Here is a 16411-nt window from a genome sequence, read left to right as displayed (position 1 = left end):
GAATTGGGATATTCAGGCCCACATCAGCTCTTCTGTCCCTGGGCAGGAATTGCTGATTTAGAGGCAGGCACCCATGACTGGGATCCATTAAACTGGGCTAAAGTTGCTAAAAACCTTTTGTATTGCACATTTTAGAGGCTTTGCTCAGCACAAAACTGAATTTCCACCAGCTGGGACCTGCAGGAGACATCCCCCCCTTTTTCCCATCAGCTTTAAACACCTCAAATTTCATTTATCCAGTGCCAAAGCCCTGAATTCCTCCTGGAGCTGAGGAAATTCTTTTCCTTTTGTTGTTGCAGAGGAATGACATCGCCATGGCCATCACCAAATTTGATCAGTTTGATTTCCTGATCGATATTGTCCCCAGGGATGAGCTGAAGCCTCCAAAAAGGCAGGTGAGACACAAAATCCTGCACTTTTTATCCTTTTCTCAGCCTCTGATGGAAAACAGGTGATCAAGAAACGCAGATTCAAACGTGAGATTTGTTCTCTTCTTTATTTTCTGTGGTTTTCAGGCTCTTAAATTCTTTAATTTTATGTCTTTAAATTCTTTAATTTCATGGTTTTAAATTCTTTAATGTCGTGTTTTTAAATTCTTTAATGTCATGTTTTTAAATTCTTTAATTTCATGTTTTTAAATTCTTAAATGTCATGGTTTTAAATTCTTTAATTTCAAGGTTTTAAATTTTTAAATTTCATGGGTTTAAATTCTTTAATTTCAAGGTTTTAAATTCTTAAATTTCAAGGTTTTAAATTCTTTAATTTCATGTTCTTAAATTCTTTAATATCATGGTTTCAAATTCTTTAATGTCAAGGTTTTAAATTCTTTAATTTCATGTTCTTAAATTCTTTAATATCATGGTTTCAAATTCTTTAATTTCAAGTTTTTAAATTCTTAAATTTCATGGTTTTAAATTCTTTAATTTCATGGTTTTAAATTCTTTAATTTTGTGTTCTTGAATTCTTTAATTTCATATTCTTAAATTCTTTAATTTCATATTCCTAAATTCTTTAATTTCATATTCTTAAATTCTTTAATGTCAAGGTTTCAAATTCTTAAATGTCAAGGTTTTAAATTCTTTAATTTCAAGGTTTTAAATTCTTTCAAGTTCTTAAATTCTTTCGTTTCAAGTTTGAAAATTTTTAAATTTCAGCTTCTTAAGTCCTTAAATGAAACTAAAATTCTTCAATAAAAACAAAACTGATAAATAAAACTAAAACCCACTGGGGTTTTTATGGCAATGGGGATTTCGTGGAGATCACACCAGTCTGACCAACAAACCAAACCCACTCCTGACCACTTCTGATCCCAAATGGTGCCAGTGGGAAGAATTTAACAGGAAAAAAAAACGGATTTCTGTGCATTTTGGGTTGAAAAATCCCTTCCTGCATCCTTTGGGGCAGTCAGTGCCTCTGTAAACATCCTTGACTGGAAGCTGGAAGGTGCTGGAAGGAGCTTTCAGTCGGATGTTTACAGCAGCAGGCTGCTGCTCTCAGCTTTTCCTGCAAATCCCTTTTTATCCCTTCCCTGCTGGGTAAAAACCTCTGGGTTCCCCCTCAAGCTTTGGATCATTTTGCTCCTTGCCTCCTGCGAAAGTAAAAATTTAAATTGTTGTTTAAACTGCTCCTTTCTGTTGCTTCTCAAGGTTTGAAGCGTGGAAAAGTTTAAGTTGTCCCAAAAAAAAACCTGAGGGATTTGGGACCTTGTGGAACATCTTGGCTTGGAAGTTTGTTTCTAAAATTGAAATTTTTTTCCCCTTTTCCACTCTAAACCCTGGCTAGCATGGAAAATTCTGAGTGTACAGAGCACTGTTCCCATTTGGAGCTGGATTTTGTGTCCTGGTGCTGCTCCTGGAGTCACAGTGGTGGGAGGGAATAAAATCCACACCTCTTCCTTTGGGATGCTGCCCTGAGCTGGCTTTTAACTTCCCATCCTCATTTCCAGAAGGTCTAGAAAACAAGGAAAACACTTTTCCATGTCCCAAAATCTGGGGGAGTCCATCCTGCTGCTCCTGGGGTTAAAATCAGCGTGCCAGGTGTGCTGGGAACTCAACATCAAACAGAAATATCAACACAAATCCTCAAGATTCCTCCCAAACTCATTCATTTGCTGTTAATTAAAAGACAAAAAAATTTCTTTTACCGTTGGAATCATTGAAATTTCCATTCTGGCATTGGAAATCCACTTTTTTTTTTATTTTTTTTATCCTTGAGGTGCCTCATTCCTGTCCTTTTCTATTTTTAGCAGTGCACCATGTTTGGGAGGGGAGAGCATTCCCTGTGCCTTCTCCTTGCTTGATTCCCATCAGGACCTTGTGATTACAGAACATCCAAGCTCTGGAATCCAAGGAATTTTCCTGGAGCACTTGAGGAGTGTGTTCAGCATCTGGAATAACTTCTGACCCATCCCAGCCAGGAAATCCTGGGAATTTTGGATGGAAATGAGCAGTGAGGCTGAGGAGATGTTCCTCACCCATCTGTGATCACCAGGAATGCTTTTTTTCCAGCAGGAAAAGTTAAATGTAGGAATGTAGATTAAGGATTTACAAAGAAAATCCTGTGGAAAAGCTGCCTGTGCCTGGAGATTTTTTTTAAATTTTTTTTATTTTATTTTTCCTGGTGTTACAATCTGTATTTGTCTCTTCTTTGACAAGGCAGTGTTGGTTTTTGGAGGAGCTGGGAATGAAATCCTGGGGTTGTGTTGCCTCTGGGAGCTCCAGCTTGGAAATAAAAGATGGCAAATGCTGGGGTGGGAGGGAGTGGAAGCAGATTTGGATTTAAAGCCATTCCTGCAAACAGGATTGAGCACCCTGGAATAGATGCTCAGGGCAGGGCTCAGTGGCCTTCATTATTTCAGGATTCAGCTGGAATTGGGGATTGGGGCACTCCAGAAATAACCTGAGGACTGGGCTTAGAGCAGCCCCAGCTCTGGCTCACTGCAGACCTGCCCTGGTGAAAATAGATTTGAATATCTTGAATATTATTACTCCTTCCTTCAGAGGAATGGGAATAACAGGGAGGAGGAGTAGGAATTGTTGTGTTTGGTGCTGCTTGTGATGATGTTTACCCTGAGAGCCAAGCTCAAAGTTGGTCTTTTTTTTTTACAACCAGCTGGGATCAGGTGAATTTTTGGGATTCTTACTCTGGGAAACCTCCCAGGAGTAACTCCTGAGTTGTTCTGCTCCCCAAAAAACAACTTCTAAGCCAACAAACTCCTCACTCCAGCCTGATGCCCACCCAGACATGCTCCTGTTTAATGTGAATTTTCCTTTTCCTGCCCAGCTGGATCAAGTGGAGGGGAATCCATGAGCAAGCCTGAGGAAAGCAGGGATTCCAGCAGGCTGCTGGGAGTGGGAATGTCCCATGCTGTAGCACGTGTAAACATCCTACACTCTCAGCTGTGAACTCGAGGTGGCTGGGAGAGGATTGTTTACGCCTTCTGCCATGGAGTCAACGTCTGGGAGCTGCACCTGCCCTCGTCCAACTGCTCTGAGGAGCTCAGGAATTGTGATCCTGGAGTAGTCACATCCCATAATCTCTGAATATCCCGGAATGTCGTTGATCATGAGGGGTTTTTCTCTGCTCTGAGGTGACAGAAAGCGGCGTTGCTGCTGCCAGGGAGGCAGAGCAGAGCCCTCTGGGGCTTCCCACTGCTGATTTATCCCTGCTCCCTCAGCAGGGAATGTTTGTCAGCCTGGAGAAGCTGGGTTTAAATGAATAACTCCAGGTACAACAGTGAGCATCAAATCATAACTTGTATTGACAGCAGAGTGGAAGGTGGGGAATGAGCTCAGGATGAGGGGTTGGGTGGCTCTCAGTGTTCCTGGGGTGTTTGCCTGGAATTCACCCCTGAGGAAGTTCCATGGCTTTCAACCCTGGTAGTTTGATTCATTTCCTCCTCTTCCTCACCGTGACTCCCCCTCAGCAGTGAGGTGGCTGAGGTTTTTAAAGCACATTATCCACACTTTATTGGGAACACTCCTGATTCCCACAGAGCTCGACAATGGAGCTTTTATCGGCTCCCCCTGATTGTTGAAGTGTTTTGAGGGAGGTGTTGAAGCTCCTTTGCCAGGGGATGTGTTTGGGGGAATGTTTGGCTGTGGGGCAGGAGGGATCCGTGTTCCTATGCCCATTCCTGGTGTTTCCCTGCAGGAGGAGGTGCTCCAGGCACCTGATTCCCACAGAGCTGAGCAATGGAGCTCACCCTGACTGGGTTGAAATGTTCTGAGGGAGATGTTGAAGCTCCTTTGCCAGGGGATGTGTCTGGGGGTGATATTTGGCCATGGGTGCCACGTTGCCATGTTCCCATGCCATGTTTCCCTGCAGCAGGAGGTGCACCAGGGCACCTGATTATCACAGAGCTCAACAACCAAACTTTGACCAGCTCAACCCTGGTAAAAGGGTTTCAAACTTTTACCACTTCAACCCTGACTGGGTTGAAATGTTCTGAGGGAGGTGTTGAAGCTGCTCTTTTGCCAGGGGATGTGTTTGGGGGTGATGTTTGGCTGTGGGGTGAGCGGGTGCCACGTTCCCATGCCATGTTTCCCTGCAGGAGGAGGTGCACCAAGGCACCTGATTTCCACAGAGCTCAACAACCAAACTTTGACCAGCTCACCCTGACTGGGTTGAAGTGTTCTGAGGGAGGTGTCTGGGGGGGATCTTTGGCCATGGGTGCCATGTTGCCATGGCCATTCCTGGTGTTTCCCTGCAAGAGGAGGTGCACCAGGGCACCTGATTTCCACAGAGCTCAACAACCAAACTTTGACCAGTTCAACCCTGGTAAAAGGGTTTCAAACTTTGACCAGCTCACCCTGACTGGGTTGAAATGTTCTGAGGGAGGTGTTGAAGCTGCTCTTTTGCCAGGGGATGTGTTTGGGGGTGATGTTTGGCTGTGGGGTGAGCGGGTGCCACGTTCCCATGCCATGTTTCCCTGCAGGAGGAGGTGCACCAGGGCACCTGATTTCCACAGAGCTCAACAACCAAACTTTTAGCAGCTCAACCCTGGTAAAAGGGTTTCAAACTTTTAGCAGCTCCCCCTGACTGGGTTGAAGTGTTCTGAGGGATGTGTCTGGGGGGGATCTTTGGCCATGGGGTGGGTGCCACGTTGCCATGGCCATTCCTGGTGTTTCCCTGCAGGAGGAGGTGCGCCAGGCCGTCACCCCGGCCGAGCCCGTGCAGTATTACTTCACCCTGGCCCAGCAGCCAGCAGCAGTGCAGGTGCAGGGCCAGCAGCAGGGCCAGCAGACCACCACGGCCACCACCACCATCCAACCGGGCCAGATCATCATTGCCCAGCCCCAGCAGGGCCAGGTGAGCCAGGCCTGAGGGGGATCCTTGGGGGTGGATTGCTCAGAAACATCAATGGCATCGTGGAAATCATGGGTTCAACCCTTGGGTTGGGTTGGGTTGGGTTGGGTTGGGAGGGAAGGAACTGAAATCTCACCCTGGTCCAATCCTTGTCCTGCCTCACCTTGGACATTTCTGTGGGGCAACCTCAGCTCTCCTGAGCCAAATATGGTTCCTGGTCCTGTTCCTGGGTCAGATCCTTCAGGACAGAGTCCTCAGGGGTGGATTGCTCAGGAGCATCAGTGACAGCATGGAAATGATGGGTTTAGTCCTTCCAGGAGGGAAGGAACTGAAATCTCACCTGTTCCATCATCAGGGACCCTCTGCTGTCCCAAGGTGTTCCAATCCTTGTCCTGCCTCACCTTGGACATTTCTGTGGGACAACCTCAGCTTTTCAGGGCCAAATGGGGTTCCTGGTCCTGTTCCTGGCTCAGATCCTCCAGGACAGTGCCTCACCAGGCTCTGAGCTCCATCTGTGGTGGTTTAATCCCCACGGTTTGTGGGTGTAGGACAGGCTCAGTCTGCCCCAATCCTGACATCCCATGGATTTTCCACCTCCTGACCCTCATCCCTGTTGTTTTTTTGTGCAGACCACCCCTGTGACAATGCAGGTGGGAGAGGGGCAGCAGGTCCAGATCGTGCAGGCCCAGCCCCAGGGCCAGAGCCAGCAGGCTCAGAGCGGCACAGGACAAACCATGCAAGTGATGCAGCAAATCATCACCAACACGGGAGAAATCCAACAAATCCCGGTAAGATTTGGCCAGGAATAGAGGTGGAAAAGTCCCCCCTGAGCAAATTTGTGAGCATGAGGCTTGTTTCTGTTTGCTTTGTTAACTGGCAGAGCAAGTTTGGATTGAGTGGTGTGGTTCCTGCACTTAGGAAAACCAACCAAGTGTGACATGAAGGGGGAAATAAATCTTAACTCATTTAATCCAGACTTGTTGCTCACCCCCAAACACCTTCCCCTGAGTGAAATAGTTGTGATTAGGAAGCAATAAATCAAAGATTTCCTGGCTAAACCTCAGCTCTTCAACCACAGCCTGGTTTGAATAAAAGAGAATTCATTTCTTTTGCCTTTACTTGGTTGTGCCTCTGCAATCTGAAATCGTGACCTGGCAGGCTGAGTGGGAAAGTTGCCATCTGGGAGTTATTAATAAACTTTGATGTTAAAAGAAATATTTCTCCAAAATATTTGGAGCTGGTTGGACAAATGGCTTTGCAGAACCAGGAGATATCTCCTCACTTTTACATCAGCCTTAAAAATGGGATTTGGGGTGCCCAGTATAACCCAAACTTTCTGAAATGTGCCCTAAGTAAACACGGAAGTAAAAAAAGTCACATTAACTTAGAATTACAACAAAGCTGTGGCTTTTGGTTCCCAGCTGGAAAATATCACACCTGCTAGAGGGAAAAAAATAAATAAAAATCAGCCAGTTCTGTGTTCCAGAACCCAAAGGTCACCCAGGGCCAGGCATTTCACTTGGGTTTCAGTTGTGCTGTGAAATTGGAGCTTTCACAGAGGTTTTGCTTTCCCAGCCTTGCTGAGCTTCCCTCTGCTCGTGGTCAGAGCATCTTGAAAGGGTTTGGACTGGGGGAGTGCCAGATTTTTCCAGCTCTTTTCATCTCTTGAGTCTTCATCTGATTCCTGCTGCCTTGAGGTGTTGATCAGGAAGGAAGAAATTCCCAATTTGTCATTTTTACTACAAGGAACCCTTTTTCTTCTCTTCATTTTCTTGTCCATTTCTTTTTTTTCCTTTCTTTTCCTTTTCTTTTTTTCTCTTCTTTTCCTTGTGAAAATCTCTCTGAGAGACTTGTTCCTCAAAGAATCGTGGAAGGAGATCCCCAGTGGATCCTCAGCAAGAAAAAGAACAGCTCAGATTTGTCCCCAGAGAACGCTGGAACTACAGAAAGGGGCTTGGACATCTCCTGGGAGGAAGAATTCCTTACAAAGGAGCCAAAACCTCCTGAAGAAAATCCAAGGGGATCCTTTGGGAAGTGATTTTGGACAGATGCAGGGGTTTTAGGGTCTGGTTTGGACCAAGGATTTGCTTTTTCTTCCCTCTTCCCTGGGATTGTGGGAGGCCAGGGAGCTGTGGCTGCTCCTCAGGAGCTGCCAGGGCTTGGAGTGTGGAATCTTTTTGGGAATACCTGGATCTGTGACAGCTTCAAGACTGAACTATGGGATGGAATAATCCCAATTTCCAGCCCCCCATCCAGCAGAGATCCTGTTTGCCTGCAACCAAGAGGATTCTTCTATTGAAGAGCCACAGTTGGTGCTGAAGGAGCTTCCAGCAAGTGAAATAAAATAAAACTTGGAGAAAAACTTGGATTTGGTTCCACAAAATTTCAGGCCTTGGTCTGTTCTGCTCTTTCTGCTTTGCTTTTATTTTGTCCTTTTATTTCCTTTCTCTTTTGGCACAGTCAGAGCCATCTTCTGACAGCTCTGTGCACCCTGAGGGCTCAGCAGAGAATCCTGGATCACCCAAACAAGAGTTGGAAACTCTCTCCTGAAACTGGAAAATTGCCTCTGCTGTGTTGGGAGCATCTTACTCCTGATTTTCCACATGTTCCCGCTGCTCTTTATTCCAGAAATGAAGTGGAAAAGGGAATTTTTAACAGAGAAAAATTGGAAGGGAATCCATCAATGAAGTGATAATTGTTTGGCCATATGAATTTTATGTGAAATTTAATCTTTGTCTTAGCCAGGCCTCATTTTGGGCAGGTTCTTTAGGGCTTCCTCTCCTTGTTGGAAGAGCTTTTCCCAAATCTCTTCCACCATGTTTTAATCATGTAATTAAAACCTAATTCCCCCCAGCATGGAAAACTTGATCTCCCTGCAGTTCTCAAGGCAGAAACCAATTCTTTATTGAAATTTTGTTGCTCAGGGGAAGTTTATTTGCTCTTGAAATAATTTTTGGAGCTTTCAGACACAGATGAGGGAGTTGGTGCCAGGACCACGTTCCAGGCACTTCTTTATCAGTCAGCAGTTTCTTAGAGTGTTCTGTGTGTTCTTTCCCCTTCTTAAAAAGGAAAAAAAAAAAGATTTTTGGTATAAAATTACCCTGAAAACTGTGAATTTCAATGTTGTAAAGTTAAAGAACAGAAGGAAAATCCAGCAGTGGTATCTGTGACATTTTTATTGCTCTCAGGTGTGTATTATATTATATATTATATTAACTGTATTTTCTCCATGTGCCACATTCCCAAGGATCCAAAATGAGGGGATTTAGGGAATAAATTTGGGGTTGAATCTCTCCCATGAATCACTGACACCAAAAAGCTGAAAACCTTGTGCCAGGTGGGACTTGACAGGTGTGAGCAGAGAGCTGCCTTCAAAGCCTCCAAAAATATCTTTGGGGTTTGCCATCTCTGCTGGCTTTATTTGTGGGGGAAAATTCCTGTCTATTCCTTCATTTTTGGCAGGATGTGATTGATTGGGGTGCAGGATTTGGTAGGGGTGCAGGATTTGGTAGGGGTGCAGGATTTGGTAGGGGTGCAGGATTTGATAGGGGTGCAGGATTTGGTAGGGGTGCAGGATTTGATTTGGTGCCGCCAGCTCCTAACGGTTGATGTCAAACGCTGCCTTCAAAGGAGTAAAACTCAATCCTTGTAACCAAAATTGCTTCTAAATCCCTGAGAAACTGAGCCATTAATATGCTTTAGCTACTAACTGACCCTTCCCAGGCTGGAAAAAAAAGGAGGAATGTGGTGCCTACCCAGGAGCTCTGTAGGGGTTTTGCCTTTAGGGTCCCTCGTGGTGGTTCGGAATTCCGTGGAGCTCCGGGGGAAAGCTCCCCCGTTAACTCCAGCTCCCGTGGTGGAATCGAGCAGGGAATTTTGCTGTGTGTTGAGGGTGCAGAGTGACCTGTTTCATTTTCTTTCCCTGCCCCCTCCACCTGTCTCCAGGTCCAGTTGAATGCTGGCCAGCTGCAGTATATCCGCTTAGCCCAACCCGTGTCAGGCACCCAGGTAGTCCAGGGGCAGATCCAGACGCTTGCAACCAATGCACAGCAGGTATGCACTCCACAGAGCTGCCTCCAAGGCTCCTTCCCCAGCTCCTGAAGTTGGGATTTCAACCACCTCTTGGCTTAGGATTCCTACTTTTCTTTTCTTCCTGTTGTTGTTTTTTGTCAGAGTGGTTTTATTTAAAAATAAAGGAGCGTAGTGGAAACCTCCTTTAGGTGTCGGTGAGAGGTGCATGCAGAGCTCGTTTGTGTGTGTGTGTGTGTGGCTCTGGGTGAAGCCCCCGCTGCTTTTGAGCTGCTTGCAGGTGACATTTTGGGCTCATCAACCTTCTCTTTCCTTCTCCTTCTTGCCTGGGTGAGGGTGCAGGAAAGGCAGAACGTCGGCAGCGGCGTTGAGGCTGAGGGATCCTTCCCAGCTGTAAAATACCACACCTGTTAGAGGAAAAAAAAAAAAGAAATACAAATAAAAATCTGGAGGCCACGTTCTCCTTGGGGGAAGCAGAGAGGATGTGGTTTTGGGCTCTAAAAGGACCTGGTTTGGGGTCTAAAAGGACCTGGTTTGGGCTCTGGAAGGACCTGGTTTGGGCTCTAAAAGGACCTGGTTTGGGCTCTAAAAGGACCTGGTTTGGGCTCTAAAAGGACCTGGTTTGGGCTCTGGAAGGACCTGGTTTGGGCTCTAAAAGGACCTGGTTTGGGCTCTAAAAGGACCTGGTTTGGGCTCTAAAAGGACCTGATTTGGGCTCTAAAAGGACCTGGTTTGGGCTCTAAAAGGACCTGGTGTTGGTCTGGAAGGTGGTGTTGGTCTGGAAGGTGGTGTTGGTCTGGAGGTGTCCGTGGCTGCCGTTCCTCTCGCGGTTGGGGTTGGCCAAGGTTAAAAACCTCTCCCCAGGCAGCAGCAGGATGGTGTTGGTGGGGTTGTGACCCTCTGGGAAGGGCTGGCAGTGATCAGCTGCTCTTATCTCTGTAGATAACGCAGACGGAGGTGCAGCAGGGGCAGCAGCAGTTCAGCCAGTTCACGGATGGACAGGTAAGAGCTGGGGGGCACAAGGGGCACAGGGGCTGCCCTAAACCCACCTGTTCCTCCTCACAAAACACTGCTGGCCTGCAGCAGGGTGAGGGGATGTTGTGCCAGTCTAAATTCAGGTGGATTTTTAAAGTTCTGCTGCCTTTGCTCTGAATTAATCCAGTCCCTGGCACTCTGAGTGAAATCCTAAATTCCTAATTAAGGAATAAAGGTTTTAACATCTGGATGGTTTATAAGTATCATAAATCATGGAATGGTTGGGGTTGGAAGCACCTTAAAGCTCATCCACTTCCAGCCATGTGGGGGACACCTTCCACCATCCCAGGGTGCTCCAAGCCCTGCCCAGCCTGGCCTTGGACACTTCCCAGGTATCCTGGGACAGCCACAGCTGCTCTGGGAAATCCAGAGGGGCCCTGATGTGAGCCTGGGCATCAGCAATTCCCACAAGGGCTTTGGTGGGAATTAGCAGCGGATTTGGTGGCAGCTCACGGTGGGTTTGGGGTTTCAGGGCACCTCAGAGGGACCAAATGTGGGTGAGCTGTGGGGGTGCTGAGCACTGACAGAGGCTCCTTTGTCACCTTGTGTGCCTGCAGCAGCTGTACCAGATCCAGCAGGTGACAATGCCCGCGGGCCAGGACATCACCCAGCCCATGTTCATCCAGTCCACCAACCAGAGCTCGGACACCCAGGCTACACAGGTGACAGGGGACTGAGCAGGGCCCTGGGGACAATCCCCAAATCCAGCCCTGAACCTCTGCCAGCCCCACCTGGGCCCAGCAACACACCTGGGACTGAGCCTGTGGCAGGCTCTGCCATCTCCACCTCGCTCTGCTGGCTGTGGGAATATCCAGGATATCCAGCAGACTCTGCCAAGAATGCAATATTTTTATTTTCCAAACCAATCTTTGTGTATCCAGCTGCTTTTTCCAAACCCTGGGAGAAGCAATCCGAAGGGATTTGGAGCATCTCATTGAACAAATGTGGGAAATGTTTTTATTTCTAGGAGAATCCTGAGGGTACTGCTCCTGTCAGAGCTCTATTCCTGCTGTTCTGTTTGTATTTTTATTTTTTTTCTGGATAGAGCTAGGTTTGGTCCTCCCATCTCAGTGGGTTTTAGGGAATTTTTAGGGGGGGGAGTGTGTGTGGTTTAGATTTTTTTCCTTCCTGCCTCCTTTTTTGGAGCATTTGCTGTATGCAGGGAATAGGAGGAGGAGGAATTGAAGTGAAACAAAATAAAAAAAAAAAAAAAAACCAACAAACATTCCTTGTATTATGATTGTATTTTTTAAGAGCAAAAACTCCTTGAACTTGGCCTCTGGATTCCAGAAGAACTGATGGAATCTGGACAAAACCCCAACCCTGCTGTTACCTGTTGTCCTGGCTTTGGTCCATGCATGTAATATAAGCTTCATGAAAGGAAATAAATTTGCTTTTTGTCAGATCCTGTGTGTGCTGTCCATGAGATGCAGGGCCAGGAGCAGCCTGAATGAACCCCTGGAATTGTTACACCTGGAGCAGGGAAATCAGCCACAGAACGCCTGGAAAAGGGCTTGGCTGAGAGCTCGGGTGATGTGAGGGGTTTGGGGCTAAATCTGTGACATTTGGCACAGCTGCCCCCCTTATCCTGACACATGTGACCCCTTTGTCCCATCACAGGTGTCCCCCTGTCCCTGGCACATTTGTCCCCCTTGCCTGGAAAAAAGTGCCCCCTTTACCTGGCACATGTGTCCCCTTGGTGTGGCACAATGTCCCCCTTTACCTGGCTCAGGTGCCCCCTTGGTGTGGCACAATGTCCCCCTTTACCTGGCTCAGGTGTCCCCCTTTACCTGGCACAATGTCCCCCTTTACCTGGCTCAGGTGTCCCCCTTTACCTGGCTCAGGTGCCCCCCTGTACCTGGCACAGGTGTCCCTGGCACAATTACCCTCATTTTCCTGGCACAGTTGTCCCAGCACAGTTTTCCCCCTTTACCTGGCTCAGGTGCCACTCTTGTCATGGCACAGGTGCCACCTTGTGCCACAGTTTTCCCCCTTTACCTGACCCAGGTGTCCCACATACCCCATCACAGATGTCCCCTTTACCTGGCACAGGTGCCCCCTTGGTGTGGCACAATGTCCCCCTTTACCTGGCACAGGTGCCCCTTGCCAGACCCAGCAGGAAGGGAAGCAAAGCTCTGCCTCAGCCTTTGGCTCTCCTGGGGATATCTGTAAATATTTGTAAATATTTGTAAATATCTGAAAATATTTGTAAATATTTATAAATATCCCTTTTCCTGATTCCCGAAGGTTTTTTCTCCAAATTTTCCCAGATTCCTGGGAGCAGCAGGAGGGAAGGGAAGGGAAGGGAAGGGAAGGGAAGGGAAGGGAAGGGAAGGGAAGGGAAGGGAAGGGAAGGGAAAGGGAAAGGGAAAAGGAAAGGGAAAAGGAAAGGGAAGGGAAGGGAAGGGAAGGAGGAGCTGCAGCTCCCGGAGCGTCGCCGGTGTGCGGGGCAGAGCCGGGATGTGCCAGGCTGGAGCAGCATCCCCTGGGCTGGGAAAAGACGGATTTGGGGTGGAAAAGGAACTTTTCGGGAAAACTCCCAACGTGAGATTGGCCACGAGAGGGCCCCCGTGGGAAGGGCTGGAGCGGGATGGGACAGCGGGAATGGGACAATGGGATGGGACAGCGGGAATGGGACAGCGGGAATGGGACAACAGGGATGGGACAGCGGGGATGGGACAGCGGGGATGGGACACCCGGATGGGACAGCGGGAATGGGACAGCAGGGATGGGACAACAGGGATGGGACAGTGGGGATGGGACAGGGGGAATGGGACAGCGGGGATGGGACAACAGGAATGGGACACCCGGATGGGACAGCGGGATGGGACAGCAGGGATGGGACAGTGGGGATGGGACAATTGGGATGGGACAGTGGGGATGGGACAATTGGGATGGGACACCCGGGATGGGGGCTCAGAGTTGCTTTCTCTGGAATTCGGGTGCTGGAGATCCTTTCCCTGGAGCTGTGGGCTCAGAGGACCTTTCCCTGCAATTGGGGGCTCAGAGGTCCCTCCTTTCCTGGATTTGGGGGCTCAGAGGTCCCTCCTTTCCTGGATTTGGGGGCTCAGAGGTCCCTCCTTTCCTGGATTTGGGGGCTCAGAGTCCCTTTCCTGGATTTGGGGGCTCAGAGGTCCCTCCTTTCCTGGATCTGGGCTCTCGGAGGTGCCTTCTCCCGGCAGCCCCAGCCCTGCCTCTGCTCCAGGGATGGGGTTTTGGATCTCCGATCCCAAGAGCTGATCCCACCCATCGGGGCTGCCCCACCGCCCTCCCCGCAGCCAGAGGAGATGAGTGACCTCCTGTGCCCCCCAAAACCCCTCTGGAAAAGCATCCCTCGGGTTTGGGAGAGCTGGGAATCCGCTTGTGGGGATGGAGAGAGACCTGGAAGGCAGAGCCGGAGAGCGGAACGGGCGCCGCTCGCCTTTATCAGCCCCCGGCTGCTGGGGAAAAGCTCTTTACCCGCAGGGTTTGCTGGAAATTGGTTAAATTTGAATGGGAATAAATCGTTTAAAGGACAGAAAATGGGAGGGAGACGCTGCTCCCCCAAGGGAGTTTCCAGCTGTTGCATGAAGTGAATGAAATTTGGCTGGAAATAAACCCTGTTGAGTTCTGAGGGATCAGAGGGGCTGGGGGTGGCTGGGATGATTATTTTAATTCCTGATTGTGTCGAATTGGGCAGGGGAAATGTGGTCATGTTCAATAAAAAACTTCCCGATCAGATGCACAAAAATAGGGTGTGTTGAAGGCACAGAAAGAGTTTCAGGATGGAATCTTCTCCTCCTTCACGGGTCTGGGCAGAGAGCTGAGCAATAATCACGGACGTGAGAGTGCGTATTTAATTAACCTCATTAGCATATACAAGATGTGGGTTTTAATATTTAAATAAACCTTAACGGGGCGAAAGTTCTTTTTTTATTTGGGTGATAACAGAGGGAAAGCTCTGCCTGCCCTCCCAGGGGACACTGGGACGGGATGGGTGCTTCGGGGACAGCCAGCATCGTTTGTCACAGGGACTGGAACCCGGGGCATCGACAGGAGCCAGACCTTCCCTGCGAGGAAGGTCCCTTCGATCTGCCCAGGGGACCGCGGTGACAAATCGGGCGCCGTGGGATGGCACCGAGGCAAACGCGCGTCCCTGCGGAGAGCGGTGGCACCCGCGGCGGGGACACCGGCCCTTCTGAGTGTGACACTGTGAGTGCCACCTCTCTGCGGGGCAAGTGCGACAGGAGCAGAGCTGGTCACACCCCCAGGGACCCGGGAGGAAGCTGAGGAGGCGGAGGAGGAGGCGGAGGAAGAGGAGGAGGAGGAGGAGGCAGCGCTTCCCTGCCAAGGAGCGGCTCGAGATCCCGTTTCTCACCGGGGTGATGAGCGCAGCACCGGCCGCGGCCACGCTCGGTTTGCGGCGGGCTTGGCTGGTGGCAGCTGTCCCCTTTCAGGGCTTCTGTCCCCTTTCAGGGCTGCTGTCCCCCTCCAGAGCTGCTCTGCTGTCCCCTTCAAGGCTTCTGTCCCCTCCAGAGCTGCTGTCCCCCTCCAGAGCTGCTGTCCCCTCCAGTGCTGCTGTCCCTTCCAGTGCTGCTGTCCCCCTCCAGTGCTGCTGTCCCTCCCAGTTCTGCTGTCCCTTCCAGAGCTGCTGTCCCCTCCAGTGCTGCTGTCCCCCTCCAGGGCTGCTGTCCCTCCCAGTTCTGCTGTCCCTTCCAGAGCTGCTGTCCCCTCCAGTGCTGCTGTCCCCCTCCAGGGCTGCTGTCCCCCTCTAGTGCTGCTGTCCCTTCCAGTGCTGCTGTCCCCTTCAGGGCTGCTGTCCCCCTCCAGAGCTGCTCTGCTGTCCCCTTCAAGGCTTCTGTCCCTTCCAGAGCTGCTGTCCCCTCCAGAGCTGCTGTCCCCTCCAGTGCTGCTGTCCCCCACCCGAATCTGCCACCTCCGGCCACCCTTTTCCAAGGAAGTCTCCCTGCCGTGGGGGTCCTGCTGCCGCTGTGGGTGCAGGACCCCCGAGGGACCCTGGAGCAGGGGAGGGCGCTCCTGGTGAAGGTCCTGGAGTCTCCACCTGCAGCCAGCGCCACCAAAGTCCCGTTCCCCGGGGATCGGCTCTGCCTCATCTCCGCTCTGCTCCATCTCCGCAGGGCCTGGCACGACCGGAGGGGTTTGGTCCCAGCGCTGGCGAGCGCTCGGCGTCCTCATCCTTCCTTCCTTCCTCGCCTCCGGAGCTGCGGAGCCGAGCCCTGCCCCGTCCCCCTCCCTGCCCCTCCTCGGCCGTGCCCGAGCTCCGGGCGGTGCCGCTGGAGCTGTCCCAGCTCGGGGACAGCTCGGGGTGGCTTTGGGGCAGAGCAGCCCCCAATCCCCTGCTCGGGGTTCCCCATCCCGGGCTGTCCCAGGCGCTGTTTTGTCCCAGCGCCGCTGCCAGGGGTTGATTGCCCTGGGATGAGGCCGAGTAGGTGCTGAGCCCTCCCCGCTCCCCTCGCCGCTGTCACCGCTGTCACCAGCGCTCCCCACACCGCGACAATGCCACCCCTGCGACCCCCGCGCCCGCTGTGCCCAGCTCTGCCCATCCCAGTCACCCCAGTCGGGCTGCCCCGCTCGCAATGGGTGAATCCTCCCCTCCACGGTGTCCTCCCGGTATCCCCCGCCCAGGGAGCCAAACTGGGGCTTTGTCCCCGGTCTCTGTGTCCCGCTGAGGGGTCCTGGCTGTCCCTGGTGCCACAGCCCCTGTCCCCAGCCCCGCAGCCCTGCAGCCGCATTCCAGGCCTGCAAAACTTACTGGAAATCCTGTGGATGCAAATCCTGGCCGCCGGTCTGTGCCAGGAACTCGAGCTGCAATCCCGAGAGGGCAGCAGGCTCCAAGCACAGAGGCCTCCCCCTCGCCATTCCCGGCCTCTGGAATCCTCTTCAAAGTCTCCTCAGGGCTGGGGACACGAGTGGCTCTGTGGGACCCCCAAAACCGGGCAGGTGTGGGGTAAAATCAGCAAATCCTGGGATGCCTTCCCAAAACCTCCGCCCATCTGACGGATGGGTTGGTGCCATGTTGATTCAGACTGCCTGGCTCCAT

General features: G+C 50.5%; 1 protein-coding gene across 3 annotated transcripts in view; it reads left to right on the top strand.

The window, feature by feature from the left end:
* Positions 1–11776, top strand: part of NFYC (nuclear transcription factor Y subunit gamma) — a 30154-nt gene extending 18378 nt beyond the window's left edge. For 2 of the 3 annotated variants that reach the window (XM_071453556.1, XM_071453558.1), the window contains exons 5-10: positions 300–395; positions 5137–5310; positions 5937–6095; positions 9253–9360; positions 10279–10338; positions 10929–11776. In XM_071453556.1, the coding sequence (XP_071309657.1) occupies positions 300–395; positions 5137–5310; positions 5937–6095; positions 9253–9360; positions 10279–10338; positions 10929–11048 (717 nt within the window). In that variant the 3' untranslated portion in view covers positions 11049–11776. The remainder of the gene's footprint in view (positions 1–299; positions 396–5136; positions 5311–5936; positions 6096–9252; positions 9361–10278; positions 10339–10928) is intronic. The other variant, XM_071453557.1, reaches the window with a different exon arrangement.
* Positions 11777–16411: the final 4635 nt, after the last annotated feature.

The sequence above is a fragment of the Agelaius tricolor genome, unplaced genomic scaffold (genome assembly GCF_023055355.1).
Source record: "Agelaius tricolor isolate 1412-34295 unplaced genomic scaffold, bAgeTri1.0.p SCAF_36, whole genome shotgun sequence".
NCBI classification, from domain to species: Eukaryota; Metazoa; Chordata; class Aves; order Passeriformes; family Icteridae; genus Agelaius; species Agelaius tricolor.
The sequence above is the reverse complement of the archived record's forward strand: the minus strand, read 5'-3'. Positions and strand labels throughout refer to the sequence as shown.